The sequence below is a fragment of the Polistes fuscatus genome, unplaced genomic scaffold, assembly GCF_010416935.1.
Source record: "Polistes fuscatus isolate 324 unplaced genomic scaffold, CU_Pfus_HIC Scaffold3, whole genome shotgun sequence".
Lineage (NCBI taxonomy): Eukaryota > Metazoa > Arthropoda > Insecta > Hymenoptera > Vespidae > Polistes > Polistes fuscatus.
The window spans coordinates 10,675,150-10,696,445 of NW_025113107.1; the positions used below are offsets into that span (position 1 = coordinate 10,675,150).

A 21,296-nucleotide genomic window follows, 5' to 3' on the forward strand; every position below is an offset into this window, starting at 1 on the left:
ATCAATGACTAACGTGTCCGGCGCACGCTGCGAGTCCTACCCCCGTACTACATCCCTTTATTTCCCTCTCTTTCTATCTAGGTACAGAAGAAGAGTACAGAGTTCCCTTTGATTCTCATACCATAGTACCTTCCTTCTCTTCGTTACTCTCCGCTGGCCTCGTCCCGCAAACATCGCGTCTGCGTTACTACTAGTCCGGCCTTCAACCCTCATTCCGCCCCTCAAAAATGGCCCTAATTCAAGGGCTTATTCACCGATGGCAACGCTGTGAATGCGTATGACGTGTACGCGCTTCATCTTCCATCCTCTTCCTTTTTCTCTTAATTCGGATGTAATCTCTCTCTTTCTCTTTCTCTCTCTCTCTTTTTATTTCGCTTTCTTTACGATGAATGGTCTATGCAACATACGTTCGCGAGAGTCTTTCTATTGGCTCTTCTCTTCATCCGGACTATGAGCTGTCATTACGAGTGTGGATCATCTAGTACAAAGCCCTTCTCAGATTAGAATGTTAAGGTGCATCCAAATCAATCAGACTCACGGACCGTTTGTTGAACGCCAAACGTTTACCAATAAGATTCATTTAAGTTACTGCTACTATATGTCGATATAAGTATGTTATTGCATTAAGAGATTATGTTTTTCTCATTGATCAAACCGAGGAAAAAAACTACACGTGTTAGAACGTTCCTCCGATGGCCGTGGATAGATTATTGAAAAAGTTACTGGATTAATCCAATGGACGAACGAACGGTGATACATATGTAATATATGTATATATGTGCGTCGGCATGTTCGTTGAATGAAAAGTTTCGGTCTAGTGATAACCGTCGGTCAGCTATGCTCGTCGACGTAATGTAATTTGCATGAATTACATTACTCGTTTCTCGGTACGTAACACGGCTCCCTATTCATTTGCACGTTTATATACATAAATACATATTATACATACTTATATACGTATATACGTTACGTATTATACGTAAATGCAAGCAATTTTACATACGCGCATGCACATAAACACAGAAATATATTTACGTATGGCAAGAAACACGCAGAAGTCGCGAGGTGTACACGTAACGATGCTTTGTTCTCCGACAAGTAGAGAACAGGGAAGAGAATCGTGAGAATTAAGAGACTGCGATGCCTGCAAACAAACACGTGTCTCGTCGTTTGATGCGCTCACTATATGTACGCGAGTCTTATTTTATTTCTTCTCTTTTAATTAATTCTTCGTAGGTCGTTACTTCCGTCTTTCTAATCGCTACTGTCGACACTGACGTTGATCAATCGTTGAAATATACTGATTTTTATTACATACTCTCTCTCTCTCTCCCTCTCTCTCTCTCTCTCTCTGTTTGTTATTTATTTCTATGAAACATTTACATTTGTATCTATTTTCAATTATTTCTGTTTTGTTTGAATTCTACCTTTTCCCCCCTATAATTTTTCACGTGATTTTAACGATGACAAATTTTTTTTATGATTCATTATCTCAGCATATATAATATATTTATATAAACACGTAAGCTTTGTTTTTCTAATTTATACGATAAACAATAGCATTGATGCAAGTACAATGCAAACAAAATAATAATACGATACTATAATAATATTTCCTTTTCTACCAATTAAACATATTGAAAAATATGTATATATGCTTTCTCAAGCATGAGTCTCGAATGCCACTTAAATAAAAAAAAGAAAAAAAAAAAGGAAAAGCATTTATGCAATTCTCCGAATACTTACGACATTATTGACACTAATTATGCAATGCATAAATAAATACAGGGAAGAAAAATGAATACGTGATAAATCTCATTTCGGATAAGAGCTAAAGCAGTTCTTTTTTCAAATTTTTTTTGCTGCGATTGCATTTTAGGAAATACGACGAAACGAAAAGAGGGATCGAAATCGAAAGCAGCATATCCGTGGGTGTTAGTAAATGATTCTGGCACATTAAAGTGATAGAGTTAGCGTCGTTGTAGTACTTTGGCATCAACTGGGACGGTCGTTCAGTCGGTCGGTCGCTTCGTTAGCCCCGCCACACATTACTACTCTTTTCTTTGACGTGTATACTAAAACGGGTGAGTCACCGTGTATGTTAACCCCACAGTATGTTTACATTGGCTAAGCGTACGAACGAGCCGTATGTCAAAATCACGGTTGCATAACGCATCTCCTTTTCCTCCTCCTTCTCCACCTCCTGTTCTTCCTCTTCTTTTTCTGTCTCTTTCTGTTTTTATCTTTTGGTATCGTTCTATCTCACTCGCTCTCACTTTCTTCCTTTTTCTATCGGAAACTTAGACGTGACTCACAATCAGATCACCAATGGAGATGCGAATTATTGGCTGTTGCGATAGTTGGCCGTTGATTTGACTTTAACGTTTAAAATTAATAAAGATTTTATGCACTTTTCAAAATGTTCAACGACATAAACGAATTGTTTATAAAATACTTATAACGTTCTGAAATATTTTATTCTTTTTTCTTTTTGTCTTTATTTTTTAGGGAATAGTTTTATCTCGCTCGTTCTCACTTTCTTCCTTATTTTCTATCAGAAATTTAGACGCGACTTATATAACTAGAAAAGATGCGAATTATTGGCTGTTGCGATAGTTGGCTGTTGCTTTGACCTTAACGTTTAACATTAGTAACGATGGCATGCACTTTTCGAAGCACCCAGCGACACAAATGAATCTTTCCTAAAAATATTAAAGATCTAAAATAATACGAGAGTTTAAACAGAAATAGAGTCTATGATGTTGTGGTTATTATTATTTTCAATGTTTCCTTAGTGCGAAGGTTTATTCTAATGTTGGCTAAAAAAATGTCGTTAGATCTACGACTTATGTTAGCATGACAAATGAATCTATAACGAGGGAACTTTGTGAAAGCTTCTTATATCACGTGATACGGTTGTGATAATTATAATAGTCGATACGAAATTTTCTTTTTTGCTTTATTTTATTTTTAACGAACCTAACGAGAAACTCGATTAAACCATTTCACAAGCGCGTTTCCCACGCGTATATTAATTTCGCGAGATTTTCAAAAAACCACCCTTGATAAAGAAATACAGAAATTGTATTTAACTTAATAAAACAACGAAATATAGCAAATTACGCAAAATTATCATTTGATTAGGATTTTCATCGTATTTAGGAAAGGAAAGTAAAATAAATTAATGATTAATTTATCTGCGGTAAGTGCAATTGATTTGATTATTCGAGTTTTATTTTCTCTTTTAGATGATCGAACCATTATATTATCTTGAACGAGAAGAGAAAAACGCGTAAGAGAAACGTAGTAAAGCTTCTTACATAACATACAGCATCAGTACGATTCAAGATTCAAATCGTCCGTTTTCTCCTTCTTTTATCTTATTGCCCTGCTAATGTTGTTGCTTCGTTGCTGTTACACATACTATATATACTATATTACTTGTTACTCGGAGAGATATTTAACGCTCTCGAGGTGGTGGCAGCAAGCCTGGCGCTTAGTTCATCGGTGAATTTAGCTTCTCTTTCTTTCTCTTACTACATCTATCTTTCTCGTGTTTCTTGCGAAAAACAAACTTCGACATCGAGAGTCACGATCTCTTGTTTTGTTTGAAAAAAAAAGAGAGAGAAAGCAGCAGAGAGAAAGAGAGAGAGAGAGAGAGAGGGAAGAAAGATAAATAGAATTTACCTGCGAAAAAAATCACCATTTACGAAATTCAATGTGCCAGTAATTATGACAGGCAAAATAATCGATTTTTATGATTTATTATATTGCAATGATTTATTGTACGTGTCTAAAGTAAATCATAAAATCAATTATATTTTAATATTTTGTTTAACTTGTTAATCTATTGGTCGTAATTTAACGAGCATAAATATTTTCTATTAAAAAACAATTTTACATTCGTCTCGCTTTATAAAAATTTAATTAACTTCGTTACGATAGAAATGTTAATAATAAAATGCGATAAAGCGTAAATCTTTCTCGATACGCCAACTAGTTTTTTCAAATACAGTTTTATTTTCACACTTCGTACGATGACGATCAATATTTCTCTCTCTCTCTCTCTTTCTCTCTCTAGTCAATTTCTCTCGTCGTTAGAAAATTCATTTGCATTTTAAATTCGTATTAGAAGCGATGATTAATATGAAATAAAGATTAGAAATGAATACCGACGCGTAGGCAAACTTTTTCTTCTTTTTTTTTTATTGTTATTTCGAATGATATTTGGTATATTTTTATCGCTTTTTTTCTCTCTGTCTCCCGAAATAAAAAAGAAGAGACTTGTTTGTTTCTCTCTTTCTTTCCCCTCACTATATATATATTTTTTTTTTTTTTCGTCGTCTTTCTCGCGCGGAAGTTTACGGTACGGGTCGAGTAGAGAAGATCGTTTATTATTCTCTCTGTCGCGGCTTTTCGCATCGAAGTCCGGCTTAGCTCATCGGTGAATTTAGCATGACTTCTGCTCCCGTCATCGGTCGAAAAAGTGCGCGTATTTTTCGTGATGCGCACGAGCGCGCGCATGCCCCTTAGAATAACGCACAAGTTCGAACAGTCGATAACCTCCGGTATGAAATGTCGTATGCTTTCTTTTTATTTTCTTTTTTTTTTAACGTACCCGCAAAATTTAACCTTGGGGGGTGATGTCCGATTTTTCATTGTCTCTCTCTCTCTCTCTCTCTCCATTTGTCTCGTAAAATTTTCCAGCTAAATAAATATAATCTATATATTATATATAATAATTATATATATATATATATATATATTTATTTATTTATATATTTATGAACGTACGCGACTATCTTATTTTTCAACAAATTATTCAATTTGATCAATAAGTAATTTTTTTATTATTTACAATTAGATACGAACTATTAAAGTATGTTTCCAATAAACAATACTATTCTTCTTTTTTTTTTATAAGTAATTTATTAGAAGCACTGACTTCACATATTGGTCAACTCAATATTTGTTCAAAAATTTCTTTCCTTTTTTTTTGTTAGTCCATTTCGCATTTACAATATTTATTATTTTCCGTTATTGTATTGAATAATTTACGGTATAAAAAAAAGAATGATAGATCAGAATTGATCGTATATTTTTTAGATAAAATCACGTAAAATAACAAATATTGTGTATATAAAATTGAATAAAAAAAGGAAGAAAAAAATCTGCAATAAAAAAGGTATGATCGATCATTGATAAAATCAAGGATATTTAAACTCGTTAAAACATAAGAAAGAATACGGAACAGGAAGTTCGAAGATTCATTGGTGAGTTCGCCGAAAACGCGGTCGCAGTAAAACGACGATGATGGAGAAACGAAAGACAGAATGAGAAAGAGAAAGAGAAAGAGAAAGAGTAAGAGAAAGAGAAAGACATTGGAAACGGTCATCGACTTCTTCGTTGGCTCCGTTCTCTCGATCGTTTGCGGGCATGCGCGTCACAAAATTTGTTCTTTGCCAAACGAAAGGAAAATCGGAAATGAGATCGCGCGCATCGCGTTTCTTGAATATATATACACACATACACATTTATATAAATATATATATATATATATACACACACATTTGTATAAATATATATACACATGTCATATATACACATACACATACACATGCACGTGCGCATAGATATATTTATACATACACGTATTATATATGTATATATGTGTATATGCATATATATATATATATATATATATATATGCGTAGAGAGAGAGAGAGAGAGAGAGAGAGAGAGAGAGAGAGAGAGAGAGAGAGAGAGAGAGAGAGAGAGAGAGAGAGAGAGAGAGAGAGAGAGAGAGAGAGACGTTTATAGGTGTATTCTCTTTGTCCGTGTGTGTTAGTAGTAGCAAAAGCGTGTAGTGCGCAAATTCTGGCCGCTATTCGCGACGTCATCTTCGACGTGAGTCATTCCCTATGAATAGATCTCCACCTTTTGCCTCGACCGTTGCGCGCGTATACATCGCGTCGTCGCGATGACTTTAAGCACCTCTTCACCTTTTTTTTTTTATTCCTTCTTCCTTTCTCTCTCTCTCTCTCTCCCTCTCATCTATCTTCCTTTTCTGTTTCTTTCTATCACGTTTTTTTTATTCTTCCAGGTACGTATTTGCTAAAAAATTCTTTTATACACACGAAAGGTAATCACAATGTGATAAGGATTTTTGATTAAACAATTGGGCCAAGTTTATGGAGAAATTTACTAAACCTTGATAATATGGAATTCTTTTTATCTTTGTTTTTTTTACTCTTCCTCTCTTCCTCTCTCTCTCTCTCTCCCCTTTATTTTATTTTTTGAGGAACGTATATACATAAAGATATTTTTATGTATATTAAAGGTAATCATATGATAAGAATTTTTGATTAAACAATTGGACCAAGTTTATGCAAATGCTATATCAATCCTTATTAATTTGAAATTGTTTTAATTTGGTTTGAAGATTTTTATTTAAAGATATAATAAGTAGCTTTATTTTTAAATTTGTTTATAGTTTATTTCTTGATATTTTTTTATCATGTTTTTTCGATAGATTATTTAATAACTTATAATTATAATTAATATTATTTTCTATTTTCTCATGATTATCAGTTTAAAATAGAATTATTGTTTAATACAGTTTGAAATATTTGTAGAATGTAAGAGTTGTTTTATAAATTAGTAGTTTTACAATGTTAAGATCATAGAATTATGAGATTTGTACTATATTTAGAATCATTATTCGTCATTTTAAGGGATGATAGTATTTTACATAACTTCGTCCAATATTCGAAGCTCTGGTTATTGTTCTCCATTTAAAAATAAATCGGGACGGTATAAACGAGATAATTAAATGATTCTACCGAGAGTTTAATCAATGATTCACAGTATTGTCTACGAAATAAGTGATTCAATGATTTCCAGTATATTTTGATCCTAATAAGACATATCAATGACTCACAATAAAGAGATTCGTTAATGAATCGAAATGAAAACATTGATTAATTATATTTTAATGTACACGTAAGTCAATTATTTCATAGATACTTTTTAAAACATCGAGAATCATTTCGGTCGCAGATTATTTTGCGAAAAAATAATATAAACCGAAGTTATTTACACGTATAGATTAGCTTTGATAAAGTGAGTAAGTAAGTAAGTAAATACGAACTTATGATTTTCCTTGACGATACGAACGAAACTTTCAGTAAAACGGCGTCAGCGATAAGCGTTGGCATTCTAATGTTTTTTTTTCCCCCCATCTACGTGTATATATATCTATGTAATAATTCCCTATTTATCTCTGCTACATTATATTTTTCCTAATATCAAGAGTCGCATATTTTCACGAGTCATATCTCTTTCTATCATTAACTTTTCTTTTTTTATCGTAGAAGTATCAACAAATATTGTCAGTAATATTTAAATACCTTGCACTGGAATATCCCTTGATCGTTAAATGTTATAAAGATCATTACATCTTTTTTTTTTTTTAATAAGGTAATAACCGGAAATGCATCCATATTGAGATAATACGAGATACGAACAAATACAAAGACTAGAAAAAAAATCTTAACGTGAAAAGCAACTATTGTATTTAATTTTACGTAAAATAATGACACGTTTACATCCTTCTATGCCAAGTAGTTGAATATCTTCTAAGCCATTATTATCTCACACTTGTTTTGCTTCGTATGAAAATATCGTTTCTAGCAAATATCATGAAACATACTTGTGAAATCGAAATTATAACATACATTTCATTCCTCTTACTTTTACTAGTTTTTAAGTTTCGTTTAATACGGTTTTGATACGGATACCAAATGAGTTAATTGCATTGTAAAAGGTACGAATGTATTAGATTTTTATGTAAACGTATTTTCTTGAAATTTTCGTTTCTTTATAGCATCAAGGATGATACCATTTAGTCAGAAGCTATTTAATTAGAGCGCGACGGAACAAGGGGTTGCTCGTTAGGCGGTAAATTTATCAACGACCGGTTCCTTCTCATTATCGACCTTGTAATCTTTATCAAGAATTTTTATCCGCTAATTATACCATTTTATTCCATGTCGAGGTAAAAAAAAAAAAAGAAAAGAAAAATAACAAAACTCGCGCTAAAATTACTGTCTATGTATATATAAAACACATTAACTCAACGTTACATTCATTGCTTTTTTTCATTCGAATATTTTGGACGATGATTTATTGTTTCTAAAAAAAACGTATCTAACATATTTTTTATTTTTTTTTATTAAATACTAGCTGTACCCTGCGCGCGTTGCTACGCTACCAACTAAAATAAATTTGAAAGAAAGACATTATACAAATATTCAATTCATTTTGAGTCATTTTATTGATTTTTTTCATTTTGAAAAAATTGTGACATTGCAGCGTTTCGTTTCAATACGATATTTATTGAAGTGCTGTGGGATACACAATATTTCTTGTTTTTCCATCTGGTGCGTAAACGAATAAATCAGAAGGTTTTCCGACGCGTGAGCAGGCCACATAGAGCTGCCCATGTGAGAAACATGGATTCTCCAAATTTAATCCACACACTTGCAACGATTATCCTTGTACTTTGTTGATAGTCATTGCGAAAGCGAGTCGCACCGGGAACTGCAAACGTTTGAATTCGAATGGCATATCTGTCGGGATCATTGGGATACGTGGCAACAGTACGTCTTCACCTTTGAATTTTCCAGTCAAAATTGTTGCCTCGATAACATTGTTCATCATTTTTTTGACTGAGAGTCTGGTTCCGTTGCAAAGTCGTGGTGGATTTATGTTTCGAAGAAGAATGATGGGTACGCCAATTTTCAATGTAAGAACGTGCGGTGATATGCCTGGCAAATCAAGCGAATTCAAGAATTCAGTTGGATAGTTGACAACTTCGTCTTGATTCACCACAGTATCGATGGACTTATATGTTGTCGTTTCGCCGGGTATTCCATTCTATTCAGAACTATTCAGTGAAGTTGATGGTATTGACATCGATGTTTTTGGCCGCTAATATAGCACACGTACCGAGCCACTGATGATTTTTGTAGTTCTGTACAATGTTTGGGAAAACTTTTTGCATCAATTCGTCTATGCTTTCTGTGATCTTACATAAGTTTGCTGGCAAGGTGATACATTGCGTAGATTCATCAATTTGCATTCGCCCATTTTCAATATCCATTAATTGTTTTGCAAAATTTCCAGCCTATGCATCCCGTTGTAGTTGTACACGTATGTTGGTTTTCAAAGTCAATTTCTGTAAATGATGCCATAAAACTGATGATTTCAGATATGCATTAAGTTCATCAGCGGGTGTTGAACGTGGTATAACCGGGAGTGTTTGTCGAAAATCACCAGACAATAAAATGAGTGCGCCACCGAAGATCCGTGCGTTTCCTCTCAAATCTCGCAGTGTACGATCAAGCGCTTCCAATGCTTTCTTGTGTAACATTGTACATTCGTCCCATATGATAATTTGACACGCTTGAAGTATTTTGCTCATTCCAAAGTTTTTGCTGATGTTGCATGTTGGTGCCTCAGTCTTTTGCAAATTCAACGGCAGTTTCAATGCTGAATGCGCTGTTCGGCCACCATCCAAAAGAGTTGCCGCAATTCCAGATGATGCAATGGCCAGTGCAATATTATTTTGTGATCGTATGATTGCCAAAATGAGTGAAAGAAGAAAAGTCTTGCCTGTACCACCGGGCGCATCTATGAAAAACAGTCCACCGCTTTGTTCTGTGATTGCACGCATAATTCTGTCATACGCAATGCGTTGTTCTGGAACCAACTGCGAAAGATTTGTCTGAACAAATGTCCCTAGTTCGTCAGAATCAAAGTGATTTTCTCGTTGCAAATCACGATCGAAAAGGTCGTTCGCTGGTCGATTCTGAGCAAGCATTCCCAGTTGCACCAGTGCCTTGTTAGCGATTGCCAAACATATGTCTTCAATCAAAATTGTCGAAAATTAGTCGTACCAACTCAGAAACCTTCGTGGGCTCATGCACAACAACTTTGCTAAAGATCATCACATGATCAAATGCATAGTTTACGATTCTATAAATGACATACAGACAAATATTCATTTTTATATATATAGATTATTCTATAATCTTTTAATTATAGAATATACAGATACAAAAAAGAAAGAGAGAAAGGAAAAGAAAATAGAACGAGTTTAGTTGTCGGTATAATAAATACGCTCGAATTATAGTATTGTGTGCATGTGTGTGTTTTATTGTTAGTTGACTACCGGTTGTTAAGAGGATTATGACCTAGTGGTGATACGCGGCTCGTAGGTGACTATCGCACGTTCTATTCACCCCTCCCCCTTCACACCCTCTTCCTCCAGCTCTTCTTCCTCCTCCCACGTTTCCTTCAACATTTTCCATTCAACTCCAGGCTGACGTTTGCGCAATATCGAGCGAGTTGAATTTCATTTAGAAGTCCACGCACCGGAATCATCAACTAGAATAGTCTATTTTTTCTATTTTTTTTCCTCGTGCAACGATAAAAACATTTAATATGATTGTTATTCTTTTAGTATCATCGAAACAAAAGTATTTTATTTTTCTTTTTCTTTTCTTTATGAATATATACGCGAGTGGATCGAAAGGTTTCGAACCCAATATAGAAACAATTTTTGTTCGTTTAAAATCAATATTTCTTTTTATCGAAAAAGAAATACGAGAGCATTTGTGGTGGATCAAAACTTTTCCGACCCCCTCCTCCCTTCCCACCCTTTATGTATAAAATATATATAATTTAATGAAGTAAATAAGAAATATATAATATATTCTTTAAATTTATTTAGTAAATTATAAATATTTGAAAAAAAAGAAATATAATAAAAATCAAGTGATAAATTATATAAATTGATTTTGATGAAAATGTAATTAAAATGAATATTGAAATAGTTGGACCGTGCGTTGCTACGACGAAATTGTCTCAAGACAAAAGTTCTCATCTTGGCAACGTTCGTACGAAACGAAAATGGTGCGCGTAAAAGAGGATGAAAAAATAACGTGGGAAAATTTACACGCGTTAGAAGATACGGAGGCGGTTGCGGTAGCGGGCAAGAATATCATCCTAATAACATCATCGTTATTTCGGAAAGTTCGAAAACGGAGCGTAGAACTTTTCATGCAAACGACGAACAACATTCTCTCTTCGGTAAACTTCGGTAAATTTCGGTAAACTTCGAGAAAGACAAAACAGTTATTGTTTGTACTTATTTTTCATTTTTATCTGTTATTTTTCGAAGGATGATATTTCAATTAAAATTATCTGTTGACAATGTATATATGCTACACATGTATCTACGTTCTTATAAAATCGAGATAAAAGCCAAGGTCGATACGAGTACGAGCCAGCTTTTAATCACAGTATGTTCCTCTCTATAAGAATCTATTATCTCTGCACGATATACGAAAGTCATCGTTCTTAAATATCCTCCACCTACATAACAATTGAAAATTACAAACTCCATAAGATTCATCGTTGTCCGATAATCTCGCGAGAAACGTTGAAAATATTTGAAGGTTTTTTAAAATCTTATTACGTAACGATAGTTATAGATAATAACGAGAAAATAATTCGATCCGATCTAGTCCGACCAGATAAGAAAAATAATTGGATTACTTACCGATAAGTAAAGCGGGTTCTCGATTGTCTTCTACGAGAGCAGCCAGTACCAGAAACAAGGGATGCTGAATAGGAAGGTACTCCAGCTCGGCGGTGCAGTCGTCGTAAACGACGACTTCTCTATACTGTTTCCTTCGTAGGATTTCCTTGCCTTCTCTGGCAGTAGCAAGATCGGCCAATGTTGCTTTTCCCAGTTGCAAGCGTCGTCTATTGAATCGATCGGAACAGTTTACGTTGATGGCACCTCGAATATGATTGACGTTGTAGAGAATAAATGGCCGACAATCTAAGAGCACAGGACTGCTCGTGGGATGTTCCATAATTCGTTGAGCCAGCTCATTGGGTGTTATGGTACGGGTTCTTTGGAGAACTAATTGTTTTTGAAGACTGTTGCTCTCGGAGCAAGGACTCGCGGGAAGGCTAACCGTCTCCAGCTTGCAACGCTTCGAGGCTGAGAGAGGATGAAGTTGGTGTTGATGGTAATGATGATGATGAAGATGATGATGATGATAGTGATGATGATGATAATGACGATGTACGTCGCTGGTGATAGGTTCGTTATCGATGATGATGCTACCGGGGCCACTGGTACTGCTACTACCACTGCTAATACTATTGCAGTTGATACCACTGCTACTGGTGCTGCTGGTGCTGCTGATGCTGCTGGCAATGTCGGTTATTCCGCTAACGTCGGTGATGCAACTGTCGACGCTGCTGGTAGTCGAGGGACTTGGCGATACGGGCGACGTCGGCGACGAGAGGAAGCACGAGGACGTCGCCGGTGGACCTGGCTCGCTCAAACTGCGGTTCAGAACGAGTTTGAGGTTGTCTCGCGGCCGTCCGGCCGAGACCGGCTCACAGCACACTAGAGTCGACATCGAGGTTGCTCCTTTTCTTCCCTCTTTGCCTTTTTCTTCTTCTTCTTCTTCTTCTTCTTCAACTCCTCCTATTCCTCGTTTATATTGCTGTTCTCGTTGTTGTTGATACCGACGATCAAGAGGAAGTTCCAATTGTTTCTGACGTTGACGATAACGCTGTCGATCAGCGATTTCTGGTACAATTACATCGAGACTCCTTCCCGAAGACAACACTAAAAATCCGAAAAGAAGTTATCGTTAGATTCGAATTAATGTATTATTATTAATTCTATTTATGTCGAGACAAGAACGTCTGCCATTCTCGTTCGAGGTTGTTCCTGCTAATCTTTCTCGCTTATTTGAGGTAACAGGTGTAAGTTTGTATCTTTTGAAAACATAAGTTGACGGGAGGTTAAGCGTGGGTGTACTTTAACGATGCGATGGAAAACAAAGATAAGTTTCTTGTCAAAATGTTGCGATCTATTGCAGACGACGACGAGGACGACGATATAAATTGGCAGAAAAGATATATTTTCTTTTTTATTTCAAATATTTTTTATAATTTGCCTCCCCTTTTTTTCTCTCGCGGTAGAGTAACTTTGAAATCCAAATATATATATATACAAATATCATCTCAACGTCTACCAAACTGTGCCTGCACGTAGCTGATCATTTATATGGTTTCCTCGTACGTTTTCTAGCAGTAACGTAATCGCGTATACTAGGGAGGATATTCTACGCATAGATATTGACTACTAGACTGAGTTGTGGACAGTGGATTAGTCAGTTAGGGTGGCTAGCGTAGATGTTTTCCTCTATCGAATATTAAAATGCTTCACATGTCGATATATATATGTAACTACATACATATAAACGATGTTAACATGTATTGCAGTATTTCTATATCGTCTTCAAAGTATTGAAACGAATAATCTAATAATAATTATACTTAATATAAATTATTAGAAAATTTTTGATAATATTTGATGATCATATTATCAATCACAATTTCAAATATATTAATTTATCATCTGTCAATGTGATCCAATTAATTATTACGAAATTGTAAACATTCGATTGCCGTATCGTAAATTTGTATTTACGATCTAATTAAACAAATTTATTTTTATATGCTTTATTTTATCGTTCACTATAATAGTAATTTCGAATGGTAATTTAATAAATATGATCATTTTTAATGATTTATCGAGGTCGAAAAATCTGATTAAGACGAAATAGAAATTACGCGATCGAAAAGATAAGGAGATAATCAGAGGGATTTTAATGAACGAATCCAATCGTGAATCACAAACTACGATGTGTGTATATACATATATATATATATTTATAGCGTAAGCCGTATAGTTAAAGATGAACGAAAGTAATGCCCCTGAGTGAGGATTTTTATAGGCCTTATCTTTATTTCCCCTTTTGCTTCTTCACAATAAAAGCATCGAAACAGATGCCGTTGATGCTTCTTTTTATACTTATTTTAAGCTTTCTCTGCTTAAAGCGAACGATAACAGCCAGTATTTCAATGTGTCTTTTTATAAATAGTTTTTTTCCGATTCATCTCGCTTGTTTTTCTTCTCATGATTTTATCGGTGCAATGACTTGAGTTTCACATTAAAATTCTACCGAAATATTTTTACGATTTGAATGTATGCTAAATTAGAAATACGACGAAAAAAATTAATAAATTATATCTTTTTGAAGTTATACTTCTTTTGGCGCGTTGGGGAAAATGTAATGGGGAGTAATTTTGTTCCGAGCGTCTGGAAAAACGACACCATGAAGTTTGTCGGTATTGACGACGCGCGGCAAAGCGATTTCAAGTATACGGCATGAAGTTGTCTTCTCTTCTTCTTCCCTTTTTTTTCTCAAGCGGGTCACCCATCTAAATAATAATCGTACTCAGCTCTGCTTTACTTAAATAATCGAGCGAGAACTAATGCTGTAATCGCGCCATGGCTGTTGATGCGTGAAGTAATTCGATATATCTTTCTTATATTTAGTGTGGACCTATATTTTGATATTTTCTTTTTCTTTTTTTTATTCTTTTTATATATATATATATATATAATAATTATTATTTTTTTTTAAGTTATTTTTTTTCTTTGAAGTTTTTTTTGAAGTTATTTTTGAGGTTATTGAGGTTATGTTCGTTTTGGTACGGCAAAGAAGTATAACTTCTTACGTGCGTACATAAGTACACACACCAGTTTTTTTATTAGGTCTTTTTTTCGTCGAAATTACTTTTGATAATTATTTTCAAACAAAATATATATCAAAATTCAAACAAATATGATATAAAAATTAAACTGACTACGTATTAATCAGATATTTTTAATTAAAAATAAATAATCAATTGAAATTGATTTTTAAAAGATTCGATTGTTTAAAAATATTCAATGGAATCTTGTTTTTTCTTTTCTTTTTTTTTTTGTATGAATCGAAAGAAAAGCTTCGTTATGCAGTTCCATATAATTGGTTATCTACAGCTAAGAAATAGAAGATACAGTCAAGAGCTCTCCATACCACTGCGGTTAGACGATTCTAATGTGCCCAGCTCGCATCTACGAGTTGCTTTCACTCTCGCTACAACGACGGTGCTTAGTTGATTATTATGCAATGCGAGCCACCGCCATTATTTCAGGTCGTTTATGAACGACATCTTCCAAGGTTAATAAAGTCAATCGTTCTCTTTGATACCAGTTAATCGTGTCTCCTTTGAAAATGATTATATAAATATATGTATACATATACGATTAAAAATATTTATGAAGATTAGGGTGATCTTTGATTGACTTATTTGAAGAATTTCAAAGAATACGAAACTGATTTGATTCCTGTACAACAATCATCAAAATTTCACGTACTTCTCCTGACGAATATTTTCGCGAAACAATATTCAAGATTTGTACGCGTGCTAAGTAAAACTATCGATGATAAACCTAATCGTAAGTTTTGAATTAACGATATGTTAAATGACAATGTAAACAAGAAATTTCTCATTAATGCAGTCAATCAGAATTTATGAAGACGACGTTGAACATAATCGGCATCCATCATTCTAAAAATGACGTTTAATCGTTATGAGTCTACCTCGAGCATAGAACACAATTCTAATTTGGAAGTTGGAATACGACCAACGTCTTCGACGTTACGAAAGAACCAACCACCGTATGCCACGATGTCCTGATTTAGAAATTACGTGATATACCACGAGATTTGTTCGAAGCTTTCGTTATGTCTTAACCGAGAGAAGAAATCTTAAGGATTTTAATCGAGTTGATTAAAAAAAAAAAAAGAAAAAAGAACAGAAGCTTATAAAATTATTCAAACTTTTATTTACGATGAAACTCAATTTGAAGTTTACGAGATAGTAACATTCGCTTCGTTAAATTTCATTCAAATTACACATTAACAATTATAAATTACAATTTTCATTCAAGATAAACCGAACGACGAGTAAAATAATTAAACAATTATAAAACTTGTTGAGAAGAAGAAAAAAGAAATGAAAGGAAGCTAGGAAAAAATATCAAATAATAGTATTCGTGTCTTTCGACATTTATTCCATCAAATTAACATAATGTAGTAAGTAATTATTTTCTTTTTTCAAGATTCCAAACAATTTCTATTTTCGCGTTCAAAATCAAGAACGCTCGTCAATATTAGCAAGACATTTCGTTAAGAACCTGTTTCCTCAACAGTTCCGTATGGAAACGTTAAAGGAGTGTTTTCGCATGGACTCAATGACCCGTCGCTGTGACCCGAGAAAACGTTTGATTTTGTGTCAATGCCGTGCCAACGGACTTGATACTATTATTTGTCCAAATGACAACGACAGTTGAAGAAGAAGACGCCGGAGGATTGGGGAGGATCGCGTAGTGACTCAGTTAACTAATATTAGAAGGTGAAGAGGCTGCTCCCTGGCCTAGTCTTTCTTTTTCTATTTCACCATTCTCCTCTAGACTGTTGTTGCATTCTCTTTCTTTTCTTCTTTTTCACCCTCATCCGCACAAACACAAAAAATAAATGCATACAGAAGCATGCATTCTTATACACACACACACGCGCGTGCGCGCGCGCGTACACAAAAATATGCACGCAACACACTCGTACGAAATCATACATAAATACATACATATATGTAAAATTGAACACACGCACACGCGACACACAATACACACACACATATACACACAAATCTTATTGTTAGAATATAAAGTTTATTTCTCTTTTAACCGAAGAAGTTTCGATGGTAGCGCCATCGAGGACACGCGGTTTCTCTTGGACTCGGCCGACTACGGGAGTCTTCGGCTGGAACGTTCTTTTCGAATGAGTAAACACAGTGGAATTCGACGCTTCGAGCGGACCTCGGTGCACAAGCTGACCGGTGCTCTCAGCCTGCGGACAGGTGTAGCGCCAGCACCTGCTGCTGCTGTTGCTGGTGCTGGTGCTGGTGATGCTAGAACTTTCGTCGTCGCGAGAAGACGACGTTCTCACCTTTTTAAACCCTTTTACTAAATATTTCGAAAGATTCGTCATAATTTTATTTATCAACGATTAAATAATTTATCTAAGAAACGAAATATTTAATGTTATCATTTGTCATCGTGAAATATTGAATTTCTTATTAATCGATTATATCGAGATAAGCATTGCTTTGTGAAACGTAATATTTCAATAAATTTTTATTCAAGATTCCAATGAACTTGATCGTTCTATCGAATTATTGATCGTTCGATCGAATGGAAATTTCTTTCCTTGAAAAATGATATTCTTTAGTGTCTTAACGATCGTGTAACGAGTACTCAGGTGCAACTATCTTGCAATGGGTCTTACTTCTTATTCTTTTATCTATTATGTCAACGTTATGCGTTGTATTTACATTTTCCGATTGCCAATGGGGGACGTGCCAACTTCGAAAGAACGGATATAATTTACTGCCGTTCCTAGACTTCCTAGACTCGGTAGTTTCAATCGAGATAAAAAGAAAGTTTCGAAAGTAACGTAGCCGCGTTTGTCGTTGGAAATAACAATTTTACGATTAATAATATACAATAAAATAAAATTCAATATATCTATTATTTTAAAATATGATGGATAATTACTAATCGATCGATGGATCGTAGCCGATGAAAATTCGCGGGCTTTTTTCGCGCAAAACGCGGCAATTTTCAAATCAGGTCGGGATACTTGGTTCCTGACCTATGGAAAGATGGGAACGTAAAAAGCAAGGTTAAATATTAGCGGAAGAATGTTGGTAGGAAGGAAGGAAGGAAGAAATAAAGAAAGTGAAAGACCGATTGAAAGAAAAGGTGGCTAGAGGAAGGGTCAGAAACCGTCGCAATTCTTTAGAGCCACCTACCTTTTCCCGATTCGTCGAACCGGTTCGCCTTTACGACGAGACGGGTAACCGCCTTGCAAGGGGTCGCTGACGCAGAACCTTCGTTAAGCTCGATTCACGAGGTTGCACTTTGGCGTTTGGCGATAAGAAAGCTTCTTACGATCATACGAGTAATCCACGTGCGATCAGCGAAGCACACCGTTTATGAGAGATGGGAAAAAGTTTAATTGTAAGCAAGAAAAGAAACGAAAGATGACAACGAGAGAAAGGGGATAAAATAGGAAGAATTGTAAGAACAATTGATAAGAATGATAAAAAAAATGAAAAAAAGAAGGAGGAGGAATATCGTAAGGAATTAGGAAGAAACGAAAAGATAATGAAAGATAAAAAAGAAGAGGTAGGAGAGGAAGAGGAAGAAGAAGAAGGAAGAAAAAGTTCCTCGTGTTTGAAAGAAGAACAAACGAGGAAGACGGTAGGAAATCGTTTAGGAATGATTCGGCACGCGGGTCCGCCGGCCCCTGTGCCGATCTTTTCGCGGTAGCATGTTTTTTCGAGCGTAACGGAGTCAGGCTCTCTTCCTCTTTCCCTATTTTAAGTTGACGCGTGCTCCGAAAGTAAATACGTTATTAAGAAATAACTTTTGTCTGCTCTTACGTTTCGAGCGTTTCACGGTCGACTGATAAAGTTCAAGAAAAATCGTTCAACTAGCTAGAGCTAGCTAGTTAACTAGCTAAGGAAATGAGTAAGTAAGTAAGTAAGTAAGTAAGTAAGTAAGTAAGTAAATAAGCAAGCAAGCAAGTAATAAAGGAAGGAAATAAAATAAGTAAGCAGAATAAAAGTAAGAATAAAAATAAAGATAATAAACTAATCGCGTCGTTCGCGACCGGTAGATCCGATCGGTACGGCCGACGAGTTAAAACTGAGGGACTCGACTTCCTTCCCTTCTCGTCGTATAGTTTGCGCTTACCGTCGCGCCGCTGCGGAGGAACGTATAGTCCGGAGACTCTGTTGAGTGGAGTGGAGGACGATGAGGAGGAATACTCGCGGACTCGAGTCACCGGCAAACGCGAACGCTCTTTTTCAAAGGAGCGTATCAAGCCACCAACCAAATAACATTTTCAAACATCCCAAATATTTCCTATTTTCAATTACAAACAAAATTCTACCAAATATCTACTTAAAATCAATACAACCTCGTTTTAAATCATCGTAAAAATACATTTAACCCTACTTTTTATGACGGTTTCGATATATTTCAGCCGCCATTTTGAATAACTTGAAATATTTAGATTTTCAACTGCGACGAAGTTTACTTAATTCATTTTATTTCCCGATTCATTTATTTTCTATCGTTTTATTATCTTTTAGTTTATTTTAGAAAATATATATTTATATATAATATAAGATATTTTATAATAATCGTATTCTACAAACTTAAAGATATAGATATCGTTATTAAAGTATGCGAGATTATCGAACGAAAGAAAATATGTAGATAGATATGTAGGATTATTCTTCGTATATTTATTTCTTATTTGAGCTGAGCTGACTACATGTATTTTATTTCATCGGACAGAGTTATTCGTCGTTGTCCAGAGAGTGCGTTGATTTAACGTCACGTCATTGAGAGTACAGTGACTCAAAGTGGAACAATAGTATATGCTCTACGATGATCCGATCATATCATGACGTAATCTAGCCTTCTTGCTGATACGGGCAGTTCATCTTATCGCTACGATATTAAATTCAAACCTACGGATTGTTTGACGTTAAAAAAAAAATAAGAGAAATCAAAAAACGATTTAATCAAAATCAAACATAATTTCTTATCGAAAATTTGTAATATTTTCAAGTTGTTGAAACAGGATTGTCTTGGAAATAGCTACAGCACTGTCGATAGCTGCGCTCGCGCGATGTGAGGTCGCTGCATAAGCGTACAAATACACACACACACACACGTATACATGCGATCTCGTAAGTGCTCGTACACATACACACGACAAAACCGAGCGATGAGTCACCGCGAGTCGCTCGTTACACGTCGCATATACTCCGTTGTGTCGTACAGGGTTTCCCCTCCTGTTTTTTTATAATAATTATTTCTTTTTTTTTTATTAATAATAATTTTTTACAATTATCGATGACAAAGTTCGCGATAAAAACAATATGAATATCGTTATGAAGTAACTCGTCTACTTATATAAAAGCGAACGGCAACCAATCATCGATAGATCGAACGCGTGAAAACTTGGTCATTGATAATGGAGGAGGTAGAAACAAGTAGCGGGTATTATTTTATCCGTCGTTATCAAAATCAAGAGTAATAGATAGATATAACTGGCCATGAGAGAGTATGTCTACTATACGGTATGTAAGTATATAAGTATACACTTCGTTTTCTTAAAGTAGAAAGTACGACGTGCTCGGCAGATACGAGAAAACTTTCTTCCGTGCTATCTTCGAGTGCAATCTTTGGCATTAAACATTAATGCCGAGAAAACGTTTATGCGAAAGCACAGTTTTAATGAATTCTTTTCTTTCTTTATTTATTTATTTGTCCTTTCTTTTTTCTTTTTTGATTTTGTCTAACAACAATTCGATCGAAATGATTTTAAACGTGTGAATTCTTTTTAATATGGTAAGTTAAGCATGTCGAGAAAAAAATCATTTTTAAAAGAAGAAGAAGAAGGAGAAGAAGAAGAAGAAGCTAGGTCACTATTATTTTTTCAGCTGTTCTTTAATACGTCAACACGCATACGTTGTATTTTCTTGATTCGTTGATAATCTCTATTTAGCGACGAAAAAAAAAGTAGAGAAAAATGAAAAAACATAAGCGTGCAAAGTTCTTAGCCCGAGTTCCTGAGAAATAATATATACACGCACACTTACTTACTTACTTACTTACTTACTTAATTCATTTACATAATTCAAAAGGACTTCTTTTAAGAAGCAACCAGATGGCAAATACACTCATATGAATATGAATCCAATTAGTTATTTGATCGTCGACTTTTCGCCGAGCATCTGTCTGTACAATCGATAAGAAACGACGCGATACTATTATTTTTTTTTACGTTTTTCCTTTAGGAATATTCCAACAAAAATTATAAAAGAAGAAGAGAGACCAAAAAATATAAATCGAAATTTTTGTATTAAATTTCGTAATCGTGTCTCTTCGCGAAAATGATATCTACGCTTACGGTTAAATTATTAGAAAAATTTTATCGATTAGACGATGACAAACAACGATGATGACGTTCATGATGACAATGGTAATAATTTAATGAAAAACTAAGAATAGGTAGGTTTCGGTGGGTGGACCGGGATGAAAGGGGGGAAGTTTAAGGGTGGAGTTGTTGTGCGCGCGAGCGAGCACGAGTTTTCGTGCGTGGTCATCTACTCTGTGGCCAAAGATAGACTCTGACATCATACACGCGAACATCGTTCGGCTCGAAGGA

The 21,296-nt window shown here is 34.9% G+C and overlaps 1 protein-coding gene and 1 long non-coding RNA gene across 3 annotated transcripts in view; both read right to left on the bottom strand.

Moving 5' to 3' along the window:
- LOC122519885 (dual specificity protein phosphatase 10-like) overlaps positions 1-21,296 on the bottom strand; it is a 48,957-nt gene that overhangs the window by 24,449 nt on the left and 3,212 nt on the right. Inside the window, exons 1-2 of one of the 2 annotated variants that reach the window (XM_043639661.1) lie at positions 17,860-17,952; positions 11,627-12,715 (exon numbers count right to left, since the gene is read on the bottom strand). In XM_043639661.1, coding sequence (XP_043495596.1) covers positions 11,627-12,503 — 877 coding nt within the window. In that variant the 5' untranslated portion in view covers positions 12,504-12,715; positions 17,860-17,952. Of the gene's footprint in view, positions 1-11,626; positions 12,716-17,859; positions 17,953-21,296 lie in introns of those variants that run through there. The other variant, XM_043639660.1, reaches the window with a different exon arrangement.
- LOC122519887 lies at positions 18,471-18,858 on the bottom strand. Its single transcript, XR_006304390.1, has 2 exons — positions 18,704-18,858; positions 18,471-18,568 (listed from the first exon to the last, which is right to left on the bottom strand). It is a non-coding gene; the product is annotated as an uncharacterized LOC122519887 (long non-coding RNA).